At 42.5% G+C, this 18512-nt stretch overlaps 1 protein-coding gene across 1 annotated transcript in view; it reads left to right on the top strand.

Annotated features, from left to right (window-relative positions):
- Nucleotides 1-1474: 1474 nt before the first annotated feature.
- astn1 (astrotactin 1) overlaps nucleotides 1475-18512 on the top strand; it is a gene marked incomplete at both ends in the record, with an annotated part of 365883 nt that continues 348845 nt past the window's right edge. Inside the window, one exon of the mRNA XM_079173654.1 lies at nucleotides 1475-1763. Within this exon, the coding sequence (XP_079029780.1) occupies nucleotides 1475-1763 (289 nt within the window). The remainder of the gene's footprint in view (nucleotides 1764-18512) is intronic.

Below are 18512 nucleotides of genomic sequence, written 5' to 3' on the forward strand. Positions count from 1 at the left end.
ACAATACACATTTAGGTGTTTATTTAACTACTGAATCTATTTGTGTCTGTAGATTTCTACAAAATTCATCAAAAGTTTCCATTCGATAATGCCTCATTTGTATATAGAACCAAAAAGTATTTGGTTGATGCAATTAAACCAACTGGGAAAGTTTCATGGTGATATATATTATTTATTTTTTTGCTGAATGTATTGAAATCTTACAATACATATCTTTTAAGTTTTTACAGAGGGGTTTGTTCATGTATAATTCATAGCCTGATTTATACAAACATTGGCCAAAATAGATTTTTTCATGGCTATATAGTATTTAAAAAAATGTATGATACAGAGAGATATCCTAAACCCCCTCTATAAAAACCTTTGACTCTAATATGTGAACAAAAGGAAATTCATTTTGAAACCTGGCTTTATCCAATGTTTAGATTTCTGTGCAGGAAATGTATGCAAATTGGCAAAACATTTATACGATAATGCCTCATTTGCATAGGTAAACATAACATTTCATAAAACTTGTAACACAAAAAACAATCACCTTAATGTCAGTAATGGACTGGGGAAGTCTCGTGATATTGATTTGTTAAAAATGCCTATTATTCACCTGCGTCTCCCCTTGTAGGCTACACATACAGATGAACTGATTGTCAGCAGTGACACAGGAATCGTAAGGCAGTGTAGCTCAGCCTGTGCTGAGCAGACTATAGGCTGTGGTTACAGTAGGGAGTAAAATGACAATCAATTGTCTGCAGAATATTGTTTTTTTTCTATTGCTTTTTTCTGCAGTTTTAACTGGCTCTTGTGGAAGATCAATGGGATTAAGTTTAAGCCTCTTTAATTTAAACAAAACAAAACAATCCTTTCTGAATGGAATCTTGCCCACGGTTCTTCAAAGTTGAATGGTGCCCTCTCTGTCTGCCTGCTGACACCGCGGACACAGACCGTTGACTTGTACATCATCCAGCTTGTGCATCGACCACATCAATTAGTCAATTATGCTTTGAGTGTCCACCCAATCACAGGGGGCAGGTTGAGCTGCTGAAGACGCTTCAGTGGTGTCGCGTGGAGATGATATGCAAATGTGTGCAAGGGCGCACGTGTACAATTACATTAGAAATGATGATACTTTTTGGTGATGGGACCCACAGGGCATTCTGGGAGTCCTGTTGCTAATCCATGCGTGGCCATTACATAGCCATTTGGACAGTTTATCGATCAATTACAGTAAAAGGACCATCGACCACCACACAGTCAATGTTCAGTGTTGTATATACAAAAAAAAATACAAAACACACGTGATGGAGCATATGTGAGAAACAAGGAGTGTTTGTTTTCTACGCCGTGAGAGCCCCGACCGTGTATCTCTCACACACACACACACACTCTCTCTCTCACTCACTCTGCCTTCTCTCTCTCTTCCAGCCGGGCTGCGAGAGAAACAGCTAGGAGGCGAGAGAAGGAAAACGGAGCGACGGAGATGGCGAACGTCAACATGCTGCTGGAGCTCGCGCTGGTCCTCCTGGTCGTCCTCGCGCCCGACGTCCGAGGTCTAAACGGCGTCGAGGACCAGAGCCAGGACACCGAGTGCAAGATGAAGAGCGTCACCGTGTCGGCGCTGCCGTTTCTGCGGGAAAACGACCTGAGCATCATGCACAGTCCGTCGGCCTCCGAGCCCAAGCTGCTGTTCTCCGTGAGGAACGATTTCCCCGGGGACGTTGTGGTGGTGGACGACCTGGAAAACACCGAGCTCCCCTTCTTCGTCCTCGGTGAGTTCTTGAAAACACGACGGTGTCCGCGGTTCATTAGCCGCCAATTGGGCTGATTAAACCCCCTCACTCTTGTTCTTTACACAGGAGCAGCTGTCTGTTAGCTTAGGCCTGGTTCCATATCATGTGTTCACTGCTTCCAAAAACAGTTTCGGCTATACAGCAGCCATAATTAATAACTAAATAAGCGTTCATATGTCATAATTAGTCAGTGGACTGTTATGATAAGGCTGTGGTGAGCTAAATCAACACACTTCCTATTGCACTCATAGGCCGCATAGCATCCTAATGCTAACAAAATAAGATATTTTTTGCCCCCATTGAACTATTAATTCAGCGATACATTTATAAGAGCAGCGTCCCTTTCATGCCTTGTGTCTTCTCTCACGTGAGCGTACACGCGTGTCTCGGTCAGCTACATGTGTTGCTGCTACCTGCTAGTTAGCCCACTAGCAGGTGTGCAGCCTAACTCCTGTCACTTTAGTGCAACTTTAACCGCGTTTCTGTTGTCAGCCGGTCTGAGTCTTTAGGTGTGTTGGTCCCGCTGTGCTGTCAGTGGCCGATATGTTTTGTAACTGATTGAAATGCTACAGTTCACGCTGTCTTGTTAGTTTTCAGGCTTTATAGAACCAAACTTTTATCCAAGTTTAGACAGAACCAAGTCCACTCTCACTGGGCCTGAGGTTATGTTTGAATAACAGGGAGTTTGGCAGAGAGCGTTGGAGAAGTGAGCTGGCCGCTGTCCATGGTGCTGAATGTCCTCAGAGCCGCTGGGAGGATCTCCCTCTGCCGTGTGAGCACTGAGGCACACTGGGTGGCTCTGCAGGGTTTGCAATGTTACATTTGTACACCCAGTTTTGTCAACTTTGTCTTTTTGGATGTTTTAGTGATGATTTAGTGTTACCGCTGGCTCCTGGCCCTGATGGTACAGTTATTTAGTAGAGCATTGGCCCCAAGGCTGCGATCAACATGTGTGTGTGTGTGTGTGTGTGTGTGTGTGTGTGTGTGTGTGTGTGTGTTGGCTGGTAAATGTACTGAGCCATCTCATCTGTCCACGTGTCTTTGTTGTCACTTTTCAAAGCAGTTGCCTGTTTTTAAAATGCCCTTTTCATACCTGCATGTTACACAGATACTGTAGTTTTCTCTCTCGTGGCAGATGTGAGCATGCACTTTGCACTGTGTGGCTGAGGAAAGAAGCAGCAGATTGTGACATAGGTTATTTTAAAAACCACATAGGCTTTAGAAAACCTAAAGATATCACTGATCAGGCAATTATCAGCATAATTTCCTCTTACCTTCATCAGCACACATTAAACAGGCTACAGTAAACATTAAACAGTAAATCTATCAACTCACTTTCCCGATTGGGCAAGTTTTAAAATAAAAAAATCCAGAGCTGATGATGGAAGTGGCTAAGGAGTGAGCCATCTCGCTTCCTTCTTGTCTCTGTTGAAAGTTGCACATGCTCAGTACCGATCGAGCACTCAAGAAAAAAATGGCGGAGGTTAAAGACGAAGCTGATGAGTTGAAGCCCAAGCACCCATTTCAGTCATTCTTTTACTGAAATAAGGATTCAACTTGACAATTTGCTTTTGATATTTGATTACTGCAAATAAATCAAAGAATGTGTGTAGGGCAAGTAACAACTGACAGGACAAAATCTGAAATGGTTGGCCATTTTTTTTTTTTCTTCCCATAAATCTTTTGATACTTGATGCTACAGACACATTGGGTTTGGTACTCTATACTATAGAGGTTCCAGACCCAGTATTATTGAGTGTTTACGCCATGAGGTTCAGACAGCAGTTAATTCATTACGGGGAGGAGGGAAATAAGCTGAGGTAAAAGCACAAGCGATCTCTCAGGACCGTCGTTGCATACGAGTCCGAATTCCTGTCTCACATTTCCTTAACGTAGCACTCTGCTCCAGGACGGAAAACATTTCAACCAAAAGTCCCATCGGGGAGGTCCGACACAGGTTCGGCATCGCTGGGACCCAAGTTTGAAAACTGGAGCAGCTGCAGCCTTTCATTTATCTATTGTTTTTCTCTTTTGTCTGTTGCTTGATTTCCTCTGTTGGCTAACAAAAACCTCTTTGAATCACAAACCAAAACTTTCACCCGTCGTGTAAACCTCTTCTCAGGAAACTAAATCAATTAAACATTGTGCGTCCGCATCGATAACGAGCAGTAATTATATTTACACCAGTGTTTGAGCAGCGCTGTGATAAGACGTTAGTGGAAGAACCAAACTCTTTCTGGCTGCCCAGTTGTCGCCGCCTCACGCTAGCTGTCTCCCGGGCTGTTTGAGTCTGCCCTGGCCTCGCTGGGATCAGTGCAGGACGTGGTTCCTTCAGCAGCAAACATGCTGTGTGTGACATTTTGTGTGTCCAACGTTGAGCTGACGGGATTAGATTTTGGAGCACTTTACTGTATCTGCTCGCAACTTCATGAGGTAAGATCGTCTTTAGGTTTGAGGATCTAACTGGATACGGCGCAGGTCTGTGTTTATATAAGTTGTTGCCACGTCTCCGGATAGTTAAGTCGTGTTGGATTTGATATTCCACCCAAAATCTGTCATTTCGTGTTCAGTAGGGGTACACTGGTACGTGTATTCATCCTAAACTGTTTAGCACGGCTCATTCAGAGCTAGAGACGTTTGTTGGCCTATTCTGAATTCCAATTTTTTGAAAGTCTGACATGCCGTTTATGACTTTCACTGATCTGATAATCTTTTATAATTTTCACCACCGTCCCGGAACTGTCCCCAACAATAATTTCAGAAATCAGTGTAAACCATCAAAAATCTTTTCACTTTGTTATTGTCAAGTATACAGGGATCTATATTTGCAGAAAACAAGCAATTCAAATTAATAGGACATGATTGTTTTTTTATTTATTTAAATATTTGCTTTGATAAAAATAATTGTCATTAGTAGTTCTATTGATGTAATACGAGTAGGTATGCCCCCCCGATACCCGGTTCTAAACGGAAACCGATAAGACAGTAAATACACAGAGTATTGATGTGGTCCACAGTTAGCGGTTCTGCTATCGGTACTTTCTTAGTTCTGGACTGAGACGTCCTCGTCTCAAACGTCCTCTCTCTGTCTCTTTGTCTTTGTCTCCGCTCAGTACAGCGTGAGACTCCCATCATGATCAGAGAGAAGACTTCACTGTAGAACTCTGGTCGTCTCAAACACAATAACACAACATGTGACCAACAAGCAGAACATCAGTCTGTTTGTGGAGCAGCCGTCAGGTAACGGTAGTGATGTCATACGTTAGTGATGTCATACGGAGTCACAAGAACAGGATCATCAATGAAAGATAATCACTGAGATCATTGATTAGCTGAGAACGTATTTTAAGAATTTGGGAACTTCTTGTAGATTGTTGGGCTGAGGCTGCAGCCATGACCCAATTGGATCATGATACTGTTCTGAATGAACTTTTTTACAGAGTAGAGCTTGAACGCACTGTGTGAGTCAAAGTGACCTCCACTATCGTTAGCTGTTTTAAAGCTGTATGAAAGTCCTCATGACAACAGTTCAGACTACAGCTCAAACATATATATCAAAGTGTGAATCAAACAAAAAAGAGAAATAAACACTACCGGTGTTACGGCTGTGGATTGCTGTCAATTAAACAAATTGTTGAAGTTGAAGAAGTTTGTATGTGGTTACCTGAGTGTCTGCTACCTGAGCAATGCAACAAAGTCCTTCTTCCAATGGACTGTCTTGCTCCTGATACTCTACAGCTGTCAGTCGAGAAAAACATAGAAATCAACTGTAATTTGCTCAAAGTGCTTCTTCCCTGCTGTACAGCCCCTCCATGTGCTCATCGTGTTGTAGTTTGTTTGGAGCTCCACTCACATGTTGTCCTTTGTTACATCTATCAGAAGGTATCAGAAGGTATCAAAAGATCCGTGGAAAGTTCTCAGAACACTCGTGGAGCATGATTTGCTTCATCTCCCGACCATATGCTGAGCGTACCAAGTATACTGTTCACTGCTTTTTGTTACAGTGGTGACAAATGTCAGTGTTTGTAACACACAGTATGGAGAAGATGTATGGATAGTGGAGTAGACTGTACTCCTCCTTTCAGCGCTACAGATGAGGAGCGTTTGACAGAAAAGAGACTGAGCATCACTTTGTGCAGGTTTTGACTTAGGACCCTGACCTCTTTAATCAGTTTCGCATACAGCGCTGTCCCCCCCCCCACCAACAGCAGTGAGGCCTCATCAGGACTGCTCGTCCTCGGCTAACCCCCAGTAATTATTTCAGTGTTTGAAGACCTCAAAGACACAGATCAGACATTTTCTTTAACGGGACGCTCTCAATGTTCTAGTTGAAGGCGGGAACCATAAAGCTGTTAAGCCTCATTTTGGGAGGAGGAAATAAAAAAAGGATATCTTGCTATGAGGCACGCTGAGATTCTTTTATTTTCCGTAGCCCATCATCCTCTTTTGAAGTAACATCATTTAAAGTGTATCTGCTTTAAATGTGTGTGTGCGAGTGGTGGGTTGGGTGCCATTTAAATCCCCCCCCACCACCACCTTTTACAGTGGCTCGCATTTTTCTCGCCAAATTGCTTCTCTGTGAAGCAGCTTAGAAGCAATTTCAAAAGGGGATATTCTGTGACTGACAGTAAATTTTAGCTGCAGGACCCGCAGCCACTTGTTAGTGTCAGAGAAGCCCGGTCGCCTTATTAGGAATTTACCCTTTTCAATGTTGTGCCATAAATTGTGCGGGGGGTGAGGTAATAAAGTCGCCCTCCGGGACGGACCGGAGCTGTGTTTGCTCTGGCAGTGATTTGCACATCTGGGCCCGGAGGCTTGGAATGTAGTCAGCCCTAAACTGCCTCCCATTCAAATCTGCTTTCTGCTACAATAATTTGGCCGGTACAATTCTGATCCACTCCAGAGAAAGTTTTCCATTGTTGCCGGGGTAAAATGGCATTAAACCTCGTTGGTGTTTGACTTTAGATGTCAGCTTAGTGTGCTCTTCTAAAACTGGTATTTTTCTACATTTTCAAACTACACCAAAGATGGCGGGACATCTAGACCTGCAAGTTGTGTCACCTTTTTATCGGTGGTATGCAGTGAGAAGTGTTGTTGGCCAGGGGTGCAGCGGATCATGTGACAGTTTTGAGTCACGAATCGGATCAGCAGATAAAAACGGGAGCAAATATGACTTTTAGAGATGGCCCCGATACCGATCGCCGATCATCGATGATCCATATCTGCCGATGCAGATGTTTTTTGTTGTTGTTTTGTTATAGCAGCTGGTATACAAGGCCCGTAACTGTTGTTTTTCACCACGGTCCAAAGAATCATTTTAACCGCCCTAAAGTCAGTGTAAACCCTCAAACATGCATCCTTTTTCTTGTTATAGTCATATATTGTGGTTATTTGCAATAAACCTGAGGTTCTTGTTAACTTTCACTGAGCAGTGATAGACTCCATCCTGACTGGAAACATTACAAACCTGGTTTGTGCACAGTCCAGTACAGGAGGGCTCTAGCAGCTGATTAAAACCATCATTGGTACCCATGACTCCTCCAGAGTCCTCTCTGTTTGACTGAACACTGACCGGCTGCTTCCCGGCCGCAGGCTGAAATCAGTACCAGAGGAAAAAAAATCTACAATGTGGTTTTTGACTTTCATTATCAATAATCGATGGGAGGAGCAGTTACTACTGTTCAGCATTAGATCGGACAATGGACTGTGGCTGCGTTCCCACGAGCAATTAAATGGGCCCTAATATACTTGATCATAATGAATATGTTCCAGGGAAATCTGTATTCCCTACGCGTTGAGTGTCGGAGACACTTTGCTGAGCTTAGTGAGCACACAATTTATTTATTAATTGGATTTCCGTGCGAACTGAAATGCATTTTTCTCAGCCAGAATGTGTCACATGCCAACAGACGAACGTCTACGTACTGTACCACCCCTACCTTCTCGTGGATAGTTTAACCTCTCCAGGATTCTAAAATATCAGGTCACATGTCTTTATTTGTCCCTTTCTGCTGACTGCAGTCTAGACTGTGTTCACAATCAATGAAAGACGGGCGATTAAGTCAGTGATTTTCATTTGTTTTTAGAGAGAAAAATAAATCCACTTTTTAAAATTCTGATCTAAACTTCTATAATAATAAAAAATGGTTTAACTTTTCCAGACTTTTCTGCTCTTTCACATGTCACCAGTTGATTACAGCACATCGGTGACAGGTCAGCACATTCTGTAATGCTCTGTCATTAAGGAGTTGCACGTTGAGGATTTTTAACAGTCGCTAGTTGGAAGTGACTTTTAGCCCGTTCATTAAAAGTGCTAATTAGCCGGCTTGTGAATAAACTGCTGCTTCAGACGTTTGCTGCTCCTCTCATCCTGCTCTCAGTGACTGAAGTAGCAGCACCACAGCTCACAGGCTTGGTTGGTCTGAAGCTGCTCTTCAACCATGTGGACAGCACGTGATCTCCAGCACTAGGAGAGCCACCGTGGTCGCTTACTTTTGGGTGTTTGGGACATTTCAGTTGGTGCCGTTCCAGCCACGATCTATGCATTCATCTGTACGGTGGTTGGTGTTGCCTCTTTAGCGCTGCCAGAAATCCCTCAAGCAGGAGATACATTTATATGCACATAAAAACAAACTTTTATGTGATCAGAGCAATGATGTGAATGTGTGTTAGCAGCATTAGTCATCCTCTTGTGGAATTACTCGTGTTCCATTTCCATACTAAACGCAAATATTGTGCTGGAATGACATGTTGACTATTTGAGTTGTATAAATGTAAGTTTTTACAAATGTACATATAGTTATTCATGTGCTGTGTTGGTGGACAAACAGAGTCTTCTGATAGATACGGCCACTCAAATTTTATAACAAAATCTATTCATATTTTTGGGCTTTGCTCAGCTTTAACCATTTCATTTGTCCTGTCCCTCCACAGTGTTCCCCCGTGGTTGACTGCTTTGGAGGCATGCTAGTCACCACCATTAGCTGAAGCATATGGCCTTTTACATTGCATGAATTAGCCTCGTGGCTAGCGAACCTTTCCATACTTGTAGCTCTTGTGCTCTGATGTGGTTTAAACCAGTATTGAATGTCACATTGTTGGAACAGAGCAGCTAATACTGTTTGACTCACTCTGAGCTAAGATCAAATAAGTGTGCATAAATTAGGTAGATTTAATATTTGAGTTTCTTTTATTCAGGAGGGTCTGGCTGCCCCCCTCCCCAATGGCATATTTAAAACAAACACATTCTATTCTCATATGTGTATCACTTTAAAGTTAGTTCAAAGTTTCTCTCAGTATTTATTAGTTACTTGTTTCCCAATATTTTCCTGTCACTTTTGGAAATCCACATTTGACCTGGGCTTAACATAGATCCACCACAAAGCATTTGAAATACAACATATGTTATGTGTAATGCTGGTTCGCCTGTTGATCCCGTTATTACCTTCTGGTAAAAGTGAAGGACACCAGGAGCTGAGTTTTTATTCAAACTAGATCATGACTGCTGTGTTAACTGCATGCCAAATTATTAAGGGCACAAGGAGAAGGGATATTAATAATTAACCGACAACCAACAATAAAGTTGAACTGAAGTTTTTGCTGACCCCCTTTACTTCAATCAGCAGTTAGCAAACAAGACACAGGAGCCTGGCTTGGGTCTAACAGCCTCGCTGCTAAAGTTATCGATGCACTGAAGACGCACCATATCGGTGGACGTATGTGAAGTTAATGGATCCCATTCATTTCTATGGAGGGCAAGAGAGCCGGCCGCGGGTTGCATGAAGGATACAACACGACGAGATGACTGACCATTAGCTGTATCGAAATCTGCATAATCATGAACCAACCTCAACTTTATGCTAGTTAAGTCCTTCCATCGCGTGAAAGCAGGCTCGCAAAACTCTTCTTCTAGCCTCAAATGTTGTGAGAAACATATTTTAGTTCACTGTTCAGCTATCAGCCGACCGAAGTGGAGCGGTTGGGGTTCCGTCGCGTCTTTTCGTTTGTTGGCCGGATTTTGTGGATCTCCACCATTACTGGCTTTTTTGAATTGTTTCAGCTGGGCAGCTTCTTATGCACCTCAACCTCTGCAGCCCTGTATGCAAGGCACTCATCCTGTCAGTTACCTGTTAATGAGGGCCAACTATCAGTCAGAAAAAAAGTCCAGGCCAGAGAAAGGGAGTTCATTGCATCATTGGGATATTTCATTTTCACCGTTCATGAGCTAATATGGTCATATTGCACACCCTTGGTCTTGCTTCAGAATGTTCACTTCCTGCCTATGTTGAGGATAAATGTGCTATTAACATCCAGCGGAGATCAAGGGTTGTTTTGGTGTTTGTGCAAGGCGAGGACAGAGGAGAACTCAGTGGGCAGGAGACACAGACAGAGAGAGAGAGCCTCAAGCGTTTCCATGGTAACACGTTTTTTTATGTTTTTTTCCACCGCAGCAGGAGAAGACAGGAAGAAAAGAGAGACTTTTCAGTTGGCACCTTAAGCTGCACATACTGCTGCTATCTGAGTAGTGATTATCATAAAAAGAACATTCAGGTATCAAATACAGTTCAGCTCAGGGACAGTTGATTCTCAGTTTCTGCTTCCATCCTCTTTCTAGTCTCTCTCTGTAATGTCACAATCAAGTCGACTGCTTTGGAAGAACAGAAAACCATGCCGCTACAGAACCTAAAATCCAAAAAAGCCTTTAATTATTGTTTTGATTATTATTCTTTCTCAAACAATGCTTCTTGGTTCTCCTGTTTTTGTTATTATTGTAATTGGAAATACTAAAGAAATTCAAGTACCGAGAGCTATTTTACTATTGATTGTGTTTGGACATTAATATTTGAGAAGAAAGTGCTTTGTAGGAATAAGTGTCATTGATGGAGTTCAATAGTATTTTATCAAAACAAAATCCAGGCTGGAAATCACTGAATCCATTTGACTCCGTCATTGAAATAGGTTTTCTATTTAGTTTTTGCCTTCAACATTTGCGTGCACCCAAAGTTATAAATCTGTCTGCGTCTGGCAGCTGAGGAAGCAGGAACAGTTTGGAGTGGCAGCCTAATTAATGTTCTCAATTTGTAGCTACAACATGAAAAACAGGTAAACAACATGAGGTATGAAGTGTTGATTAAATGTGTCAGACACATTGAAAAACGGTTACTATACAAATGCTGTTCAATAATTCACTCATTGTTCGCTTCAAACAGGGGGTCTCAAACTCTGTGGGATCAGGGATCCCTTACACTTTCCAAAGAGCCCCATAACACATAACCATTACACCGCTTTAGCTCATGCTCACTCGTATTTGTACTTGATGCCATTGGGACTATTTTCATAAAAAAACTCTTCACAGTGATAAACAGAAACACATTTCAGCTTGAATAATGCTAATACCACCTATACACTTTTAACAGGGTCATCTCATTCAAATTGCATATGGACTGAACTTGACATCATTTATATTTTACTCTCAGAAAATGGCCAGGATAGTCCTAATACATAATTTAAACAAGAACTGCTTCACCTTTAAAACAAGTGATGACTCACAGAGGTAAGTGGTAGGAAAGGGGAGCGATGTCTTCGTGGCAACAAAAGTCTGCTGGAATCGGGCCTCCAAAGTCCTGTCAAAGGACTAGCAGTGAGGCCACTTCTCTGGATCTAGTCCCAGACATCGCTGTTCACATCAGACGAGTATGGTCTGAAGAGCTCGCTCAGAGCATTGAGGTGAGAGGTGGCTGCCGCTATCACTATATCCACAGACGGGTTGTTGTTGGGGGAACATGTCCTGATACTCCGTCTTGTATCCTTCTTCTCCATAGCTCTGTTTTCTCCATGAATCCAGAGATTTTGTTGCTGACTTCCAGAATAGAAGAATAGTCTCCTTGGATAGAGGTTTAGCGAGTTGACTAGGTTGGCAAAATATATGCCAATTTGGCTACACACTAAAGGTTGAAAAAGAAAAGCTGCGATGTCAAGTTTGAGCTCCTTCGTCAGTTCTTAAACAGGATGCAACCTTTGGTTATGAAAAATGAATGTAGACCAATGTAGACTAACCTTAAAGCTGCATTCTCTCTAATGTCCACCAGGGGGCGACTCCTCTGGTTGTATAGAAGTCTATGAGAAAATGTCTACTTCTCTCTTGATTTATTACCTCAGTAAACATTGTAAACATGAGTTTATGGTCTCAATCTCTAGTTCCAAGTCTTCTTCAATACAGCATGATGTTCATTTAGTAAACGATGGTCCATTTAGAGTCAAATAGACCAGTGACTTTCAACCGCTGTGCCGCGGCACACCAGTGTCCCGTTAGAGATCGCCAGGTGTGCAGTGGGAAAATGTCCAATTTCACTTAATGAGTCAAAAAAAATATTATTTAGTTGTTGCAAATACTTTACCATTGTTGAGCGTCTGAGCTGCAATATAGTCGCTGGCTCAGTAACAATACTCTTCCATGCCGGTGGGTGGCAGTAGGTAGCGCAATAAAGACCTTGTTCATTTAAAACAGTAGAATTAAATGATGCGCGGGAGAGGTTGCGGTGACAAGATGAACAGCGATGGAGAAATATTTGAAAAGGAAAAATGCAGACTCTGAACTGGGCCCTGGACAACATTCTAACCCAGATGAAAAGCCTCGTAAGGATCAACACATTGAGAGACTTGTCATTAAATTGTCATCATATAAAATATCATATGTTTATCATAACTGGCTCTGGGACGAAACGTGGCGATGTTAGCTGGCTTTTTGTGCAATACAATGAAGCATCTCGCAACCATATCAGAGTTTCTATTGCCCTCCTGCTGGGTGAGAAATGGACTCTGTGCTTTTTTTATTGGCGCAAATGTCCCCCGTCTGTAGATAATGCAGGTTTTAAGTCAGGTTAGCTTGCTAACATCGATGATGTTACGCCGTCGCTGATGTGACCAAATTTGACAGCGTCATAACTCGTTTAATTCACAGCTGATTGGAAGATCATCATTTTGTCTCCGAATGTCTGTGAATTTGATTGGATAGATATTTTAAATACATTAAATGTATGTACATAATATTTGAACCTTTAGCGAGCCACACAGAAAGCTACTTGATCTAGAGACAACATGGAGATTTTCTTTGGTTGACTATTCTTCTAAATCTAGCGATCTAACAGGTAAAGTAAATCCAAGATGAATGTGATTTACCATGGAAGTCCATTTGAGGGGTAAAAAACACAACCAAACCAATAAATCAGCACACGGCAGGAAGCAGAAAGTCAGACTCAACTACATATTATTTTTGCCGGCTCCCTCGTAACTTGTTGATATACTTTAAAAAAGTGGTACGGCTGCCCACATGTGTTTTATAATGCTGTCGGACCGGTGGAGATCAAGGGAGAGAGAAACTGTAATCTGTATGCAGGCTCACAGAGGCCGGGGGAAGGGGGGGAGGGGGGGAGGGAGCTGGACAAACAGTCCGGGCACTGCCTCAAAATAATTTTTGCACCCTCGCTTTAAGATTAAGGTGTCGCAATTTATGGCGAACCATGAACAGGCGGCCCTTCGAGACCTCTTATAGCAAATAAAATGAAAGATTGAAAAATCTTACCATTACGTGCGCGCACACACACACACAGTGCGGCATAAATTCAGGAATAGAAAAAGAATGGAAAACAAATTCCGCAGAGGTGCTCGGATTAGCTTCCGTCAGAGGAAGATCTTGCGGCGAGAGCGGCAGAGCGGTTTCTCCGTTTCCCCCTCTGATGTCCTGATTTCATCACCCCGGCAGAAGCAATACATCTTAATTTGCTATTGTCATCACAGGCTGGCCTCGATCTGTCAGCTTCTCAACCTCGGGAGGAAGGTGGTACACACGAGAAGGACATCGGTTCAAAGGCAGTACGACATCCTTTTTATTTTGAGGGCTGGTTAGTTTGAGGTTTGATTGAACTCACGACAGCCAGTATGGATTCTCCTGATGAATGTTTTTCCAGTAAAAACTAAAAAGGGTTCAATCAAACTGAACTTTGATGTCATTGATAACCAAGCACAGTTTGATCATTAGTTCAGTCAGCAAAATTGTAAAAGAAACTGCATTCAATCCATTTATCTCAATAAGAGATGTATCATATTCTTGTATGTGATATCTACCTGGTATATACCAGCTTAATTATCAGTGCTTTGACAATAACTTGATATTTTAAAGTTGATTAGATTCAATGCAAATATTACGAAGCCTTGAAACTGACAAGATGTAAAAGGTTATCAGACGAAACGGAAATGTAACTGAAGGCATCAACAAATAATGTTAGTTTGAAAATTAAAAACGGATTGAAAATATACATAAACATAGAGATGTGTAGCTTTATTCTTGTTCTTTAACCTCAAGACAGTTTGTAAATATATAACCATAAGTTGATACACTAAATTAACTGTCCATCAGGGGGCGACTCCTCTGGTTGTATTGAAGCAGTGGCGGGCCGTGTGTTTTATACCTGACAACCCACTTAATGTAACAGACAACGTGCTGCCTGACACGCCCACCACAGAACAACATTGTACTCTGGTGAGGCCACGAACTCTCCCCGCAGCGTTTAGCTGTTCCCTACTGATTCAAACAGGGCTAAAGCAATTGCCACACAATCCCCATTTCTCCAGACCATAATTCATGCTTTGTAAAAGAAAACACCACTGTATAGAAGTCTATGAGAAAATGACTACTTCTCACTTGATGTATTCCCTCAGTAAACATTGTAAAGTGAGTTTATGGTCTCAATCTCTAGTTTCAAGTCTTCTTCAATGCAGCATGATGTTCATTTAGTAAATTATGGTCCATTTAGAGTCAATGCATTCACGCAGTGAAATCTGCGCCATTGCAAGCCCGCGCTCCGTTGTTGATTTGGACGCCACTTTAGACAAATACTCGGTCCCTCCTGGTGTTTTACATGATATACGATGATGATATGAAAAAATTAAATAAAACTCAGCTCAATGGTCTCGGCCTGGAGCCCTGTTTGTTAGAGACTAGAGTGTAACACTGCTGATCATCTGTTGTCTCACTTCTATATTACATGTCAGTCGTCTGACATTTTCCAGCTCTATTTTTGTGTTTACTTGCTTGATATTTGCAGCTATACCTACTGGCACATCTCAATCTCCCCGTGGCATCTCCTGACCTTGTTCTGTCAGTCTCCGTCTGAACCTCGGAGATCAATCAGTCACAACCCAAAGTAGGGCACAGACACAGTAGAAAAAGTAAAATAGAAATGTTCATGAGATCTCGGGTCAGGGGTGAAAGACGAACATTTTCCTTCATTCCTTTTCCCCTTTTTCCGCTGTGGCCTTGATATGTCAAACCTGGCATGTTCTTTGACTGAAGAGGAAGTTGAACTGAGAGTTTTTTAGCAGGCCAGGTTTTACCGACTGTGATACTGCAGTCGGTATCAGCGCTCTCTACTTTACACAGGAAGCCAACTGTCCACCCGTTTCTATCCACTTGAATGTCTTGAATGTCTTGCGTTTCTTCCTCGCCTGTTTCATTCCGTCCAGTCTCATGAAGTCTCCTGGTCGACCATGTCATCTGGGAATTAGAAAGCGTGTGGATTAATGGGAGAATGCTTTTTTGTCAAGAGGAGCCACGAGGCCGGCACCGGGGCTGTGAGTGTGGCGATGCATGCCAGCCGGGCCGTGTTGGTGAAATATTTACATGGTCATGAATTTTCAATTTGCCAGCTATTGCTCCCTTGGGGAGCTCAGCACCTATAAACAATGTGGGTGGGAAAAAATAGTGTCCATTTATTACAAAATGGAGAGAGACACGGGGGTTTGGGGATAAAGATGGGCAAAAGTTTAATAAGGACCTGGTAGTAGCACTGCCACGAGCTACACTTTAAAAAGACATAGCAATACATTGTGGTAAACTCTTAAGGAGAGAATAATTATCACGTCTCACTGTGGCTGAGTTTGCAAACTTCTTAGCCTTTCCAGGCTTCTTTTAAAATCAATAGATTATGTATGTAAGTGTTGTTGCAGGACATTGGTGCAGCTGATGCAAATAGATTTTTTGCTAGTTACTCTTACCAAAAATCAAATACTAACAACCATTGCAAAGAACAGGAGGCATGAATAAAATATTGCAATGCAAACGGTGCTCTAGAGTGTTTCTCATTAGGTTTACCAAATATCGTAAAACATTTGCTGTCGATCAGTGGAATTAAATGGAATTAAAATGAATTTAATTCAAAAGACATTAATCATGCCCAGCGGGCCATAAGAGTTCAGTAGACAAGCCCTTCTCCTATTTGTTTTAATACTTGGACAGCACTAATGTCTGTCGGAAGGGAGCCACTTGAAGGGCAGGAATAAGATATGTGGGGTCACGGAGGACTTTGCTGGCCTTCTGAAGAGTGCAGCCAAAGATCTGAATGGGACAGCTTGCAACACACACTTGACAACAGTGTGTGAGCTCCTCTTGTTCTGATTAGTAAGATTAATAGACCCAGAAAATAGTATAAAAAGGAGCAGTTGTAAAATGGTACAATGACGTTGGCACTAGCCCCAAATGAGTTTAAACTTTAGGTAAGCAATGTCTTTTCTAGCCGCTAAGCTGCTGTAGGCTTACTGATCTCCCAACAAGCCGTGATTATAGATACAGGAATGGAAGTTTATCCTTTATCCAGATTCTGTGTTTCTCTGGCTCCTTTCATTACGATTTATCAATTAGGATGATTTGTTCCTTCTCTTCCAGGCAGCTCTTCCTCTGAGAAATTACTGTACAACTCCTCCTCTGAGCTCCCGTTATCCCCCATTCCTTCTACCTGTCAGTCCCGGTGCTAACTGATGGCAGAGCTGCCTCTGTTGTTTCAAAATACAAGTTAAGCATCAGCTTCACATCTGTCTGCCGTTCATCTTAGCGTCTGTTTACTCAAAGATATGTTCATCACGTACTATATCAAGGGTGTAACATATGCAAACAGAGCCCAGCAGTCGGCGCGTGGGAGGCCTCCGTCTCCTCAAGCACGCCTCTCAAGTTGCTTACTTGCAAAAAAAAAAGACTGATAGAAACTGGAGCTCGCTGAACGTTCCCTCAAATAGGGTCTGACGTTAAGCTGATGATTAAACCCCTCGAGGGCGACAGGTAAAGCGAAGCGAGACAGCCGACGTGACAGAGAGAGGAGAGAAGGTGACAGGGAAGGAGACTGAGGACAGGAAAAGATGGAGGAAGGAAAGACCAGGTCAACGCGAGCACGAGTTGGGGGAGGGTGGGGTAGAAAGAATCAGCACAGCGAGGAGAACAAAAGACAAATGGACAGAGCGAGAGAAGAGCCAGTAGATTTGTTAAATGAGTGGCAGTAATTGACAGACAGTCCGGGGCCGAGGAGCTGCTAATGAAGCTCGGCTTTGTTTGCTCTGCTGTAATGTCATCAGCCTAAAGACTAGTGGTGTAACGGACCGCTGACGGACCGTGATCCATCCTCCGTGGATTAATAAGACTGTTTAACCATCACAGTGGGAAATAAAGTTTTACAGATGAAAACTTGCGATCGGGACATCGGTATTCATGCTTTCTAGTCGCCGATCCCTGATAATGCAACACTGTGAACAACAAATCTGTTTAACGTTAGCAGCACCGCTAACGGCCAATGTACGGAGGTTAAATTCAGTTACATTATGATGCATTCAGGCTCTGTTCAGTGAAAAATCTTTTATTTCTTATCATTTGAATTCTGTGTTGAGTCTTTCCAAAAAACTCTTAAAATGACAATAACAAATTAAAAGGATAACATTTATTTGACATTAATTTGTGATGCTTTAACTCACGCACTGACTTCAGACGGGTTGAAATGTTTTTGGGGATTTTTGGGTCTAAAAAAGAAAAGTCTGGAGCGTTGTTAGCTGCTATAACAAAAAAAAAAAAGAGAACGATCTGTATCTGACAGTATGGATCATCAATGATCGGCGATCGGTATTGACGGCAGAAAAGCGTGATCAGGGCTGTGAGTTTTACGATCCGTTGCACCCCTACTTAAGATACAGTCATTCTCGATATTCAAACGATGAAAACACTTCTTATTTACTGCCGCCGCGTCCATGAGCACCAAAGCGAAGCTTTAAGCAGCTGTGTGGAGGTGAAACGTGCAATAGGCCTTTTGACCAAAGCGTTCCACCGTCGTCTTCGCTGGTGTTGCACCTCACACACTATTTTTTGCACTAGAAGAATGTGCTGACCTTAAAAAAAAGAAAAGTGAAATTACCGTAGTCCCTAAAAGTACATGATGGAAGCAGGATATTTAATCATGCTGTAGTAGAAGGGCCTACAGTACATGGAGCCCTGAAAAGAACACCTCATTCTCACACACACTGGGAACTTTGTTGGTAATAAAGAAGTAACAGACTTGGTGGTGAAGCCTGGGCACATTTCTATTTCATCCTAGCTCTTCTCAGGCTTTCAGCACACCTCCCGAGTGTCCTTTTTTCCCTCTCTTATTCTCCACAGGGCATTCGCTGTGCTGACCGTGAGTGACCATCTTTTCCTTTTGCAACAGGCACATTTGCACCAAGTCACACTACGATATTATCACGATACTCGAGTCACACTACGATATTATCACGATACTCGAGTCACGCTACGATATTAACACAACACCCAAGTCACACTATGATATTATCACAATACCCAAGTCACGCTACGATATATCACGATACCCGAGTCCCGATACGATATTATCACGGTACCCACGTCACGCTACGATGTAT

The sequence above is a fragment of the Pholis gunnellus genome (assembly GCF_910591455.1).
Source record: "Pholis gunnellus genome assembly, chromosome: 14".
NCBI lineage: Eukaryota > Metazoa > Chordata > Actinopteri > Perciformes > Pholidae > Pholis > Pholis gunnellus.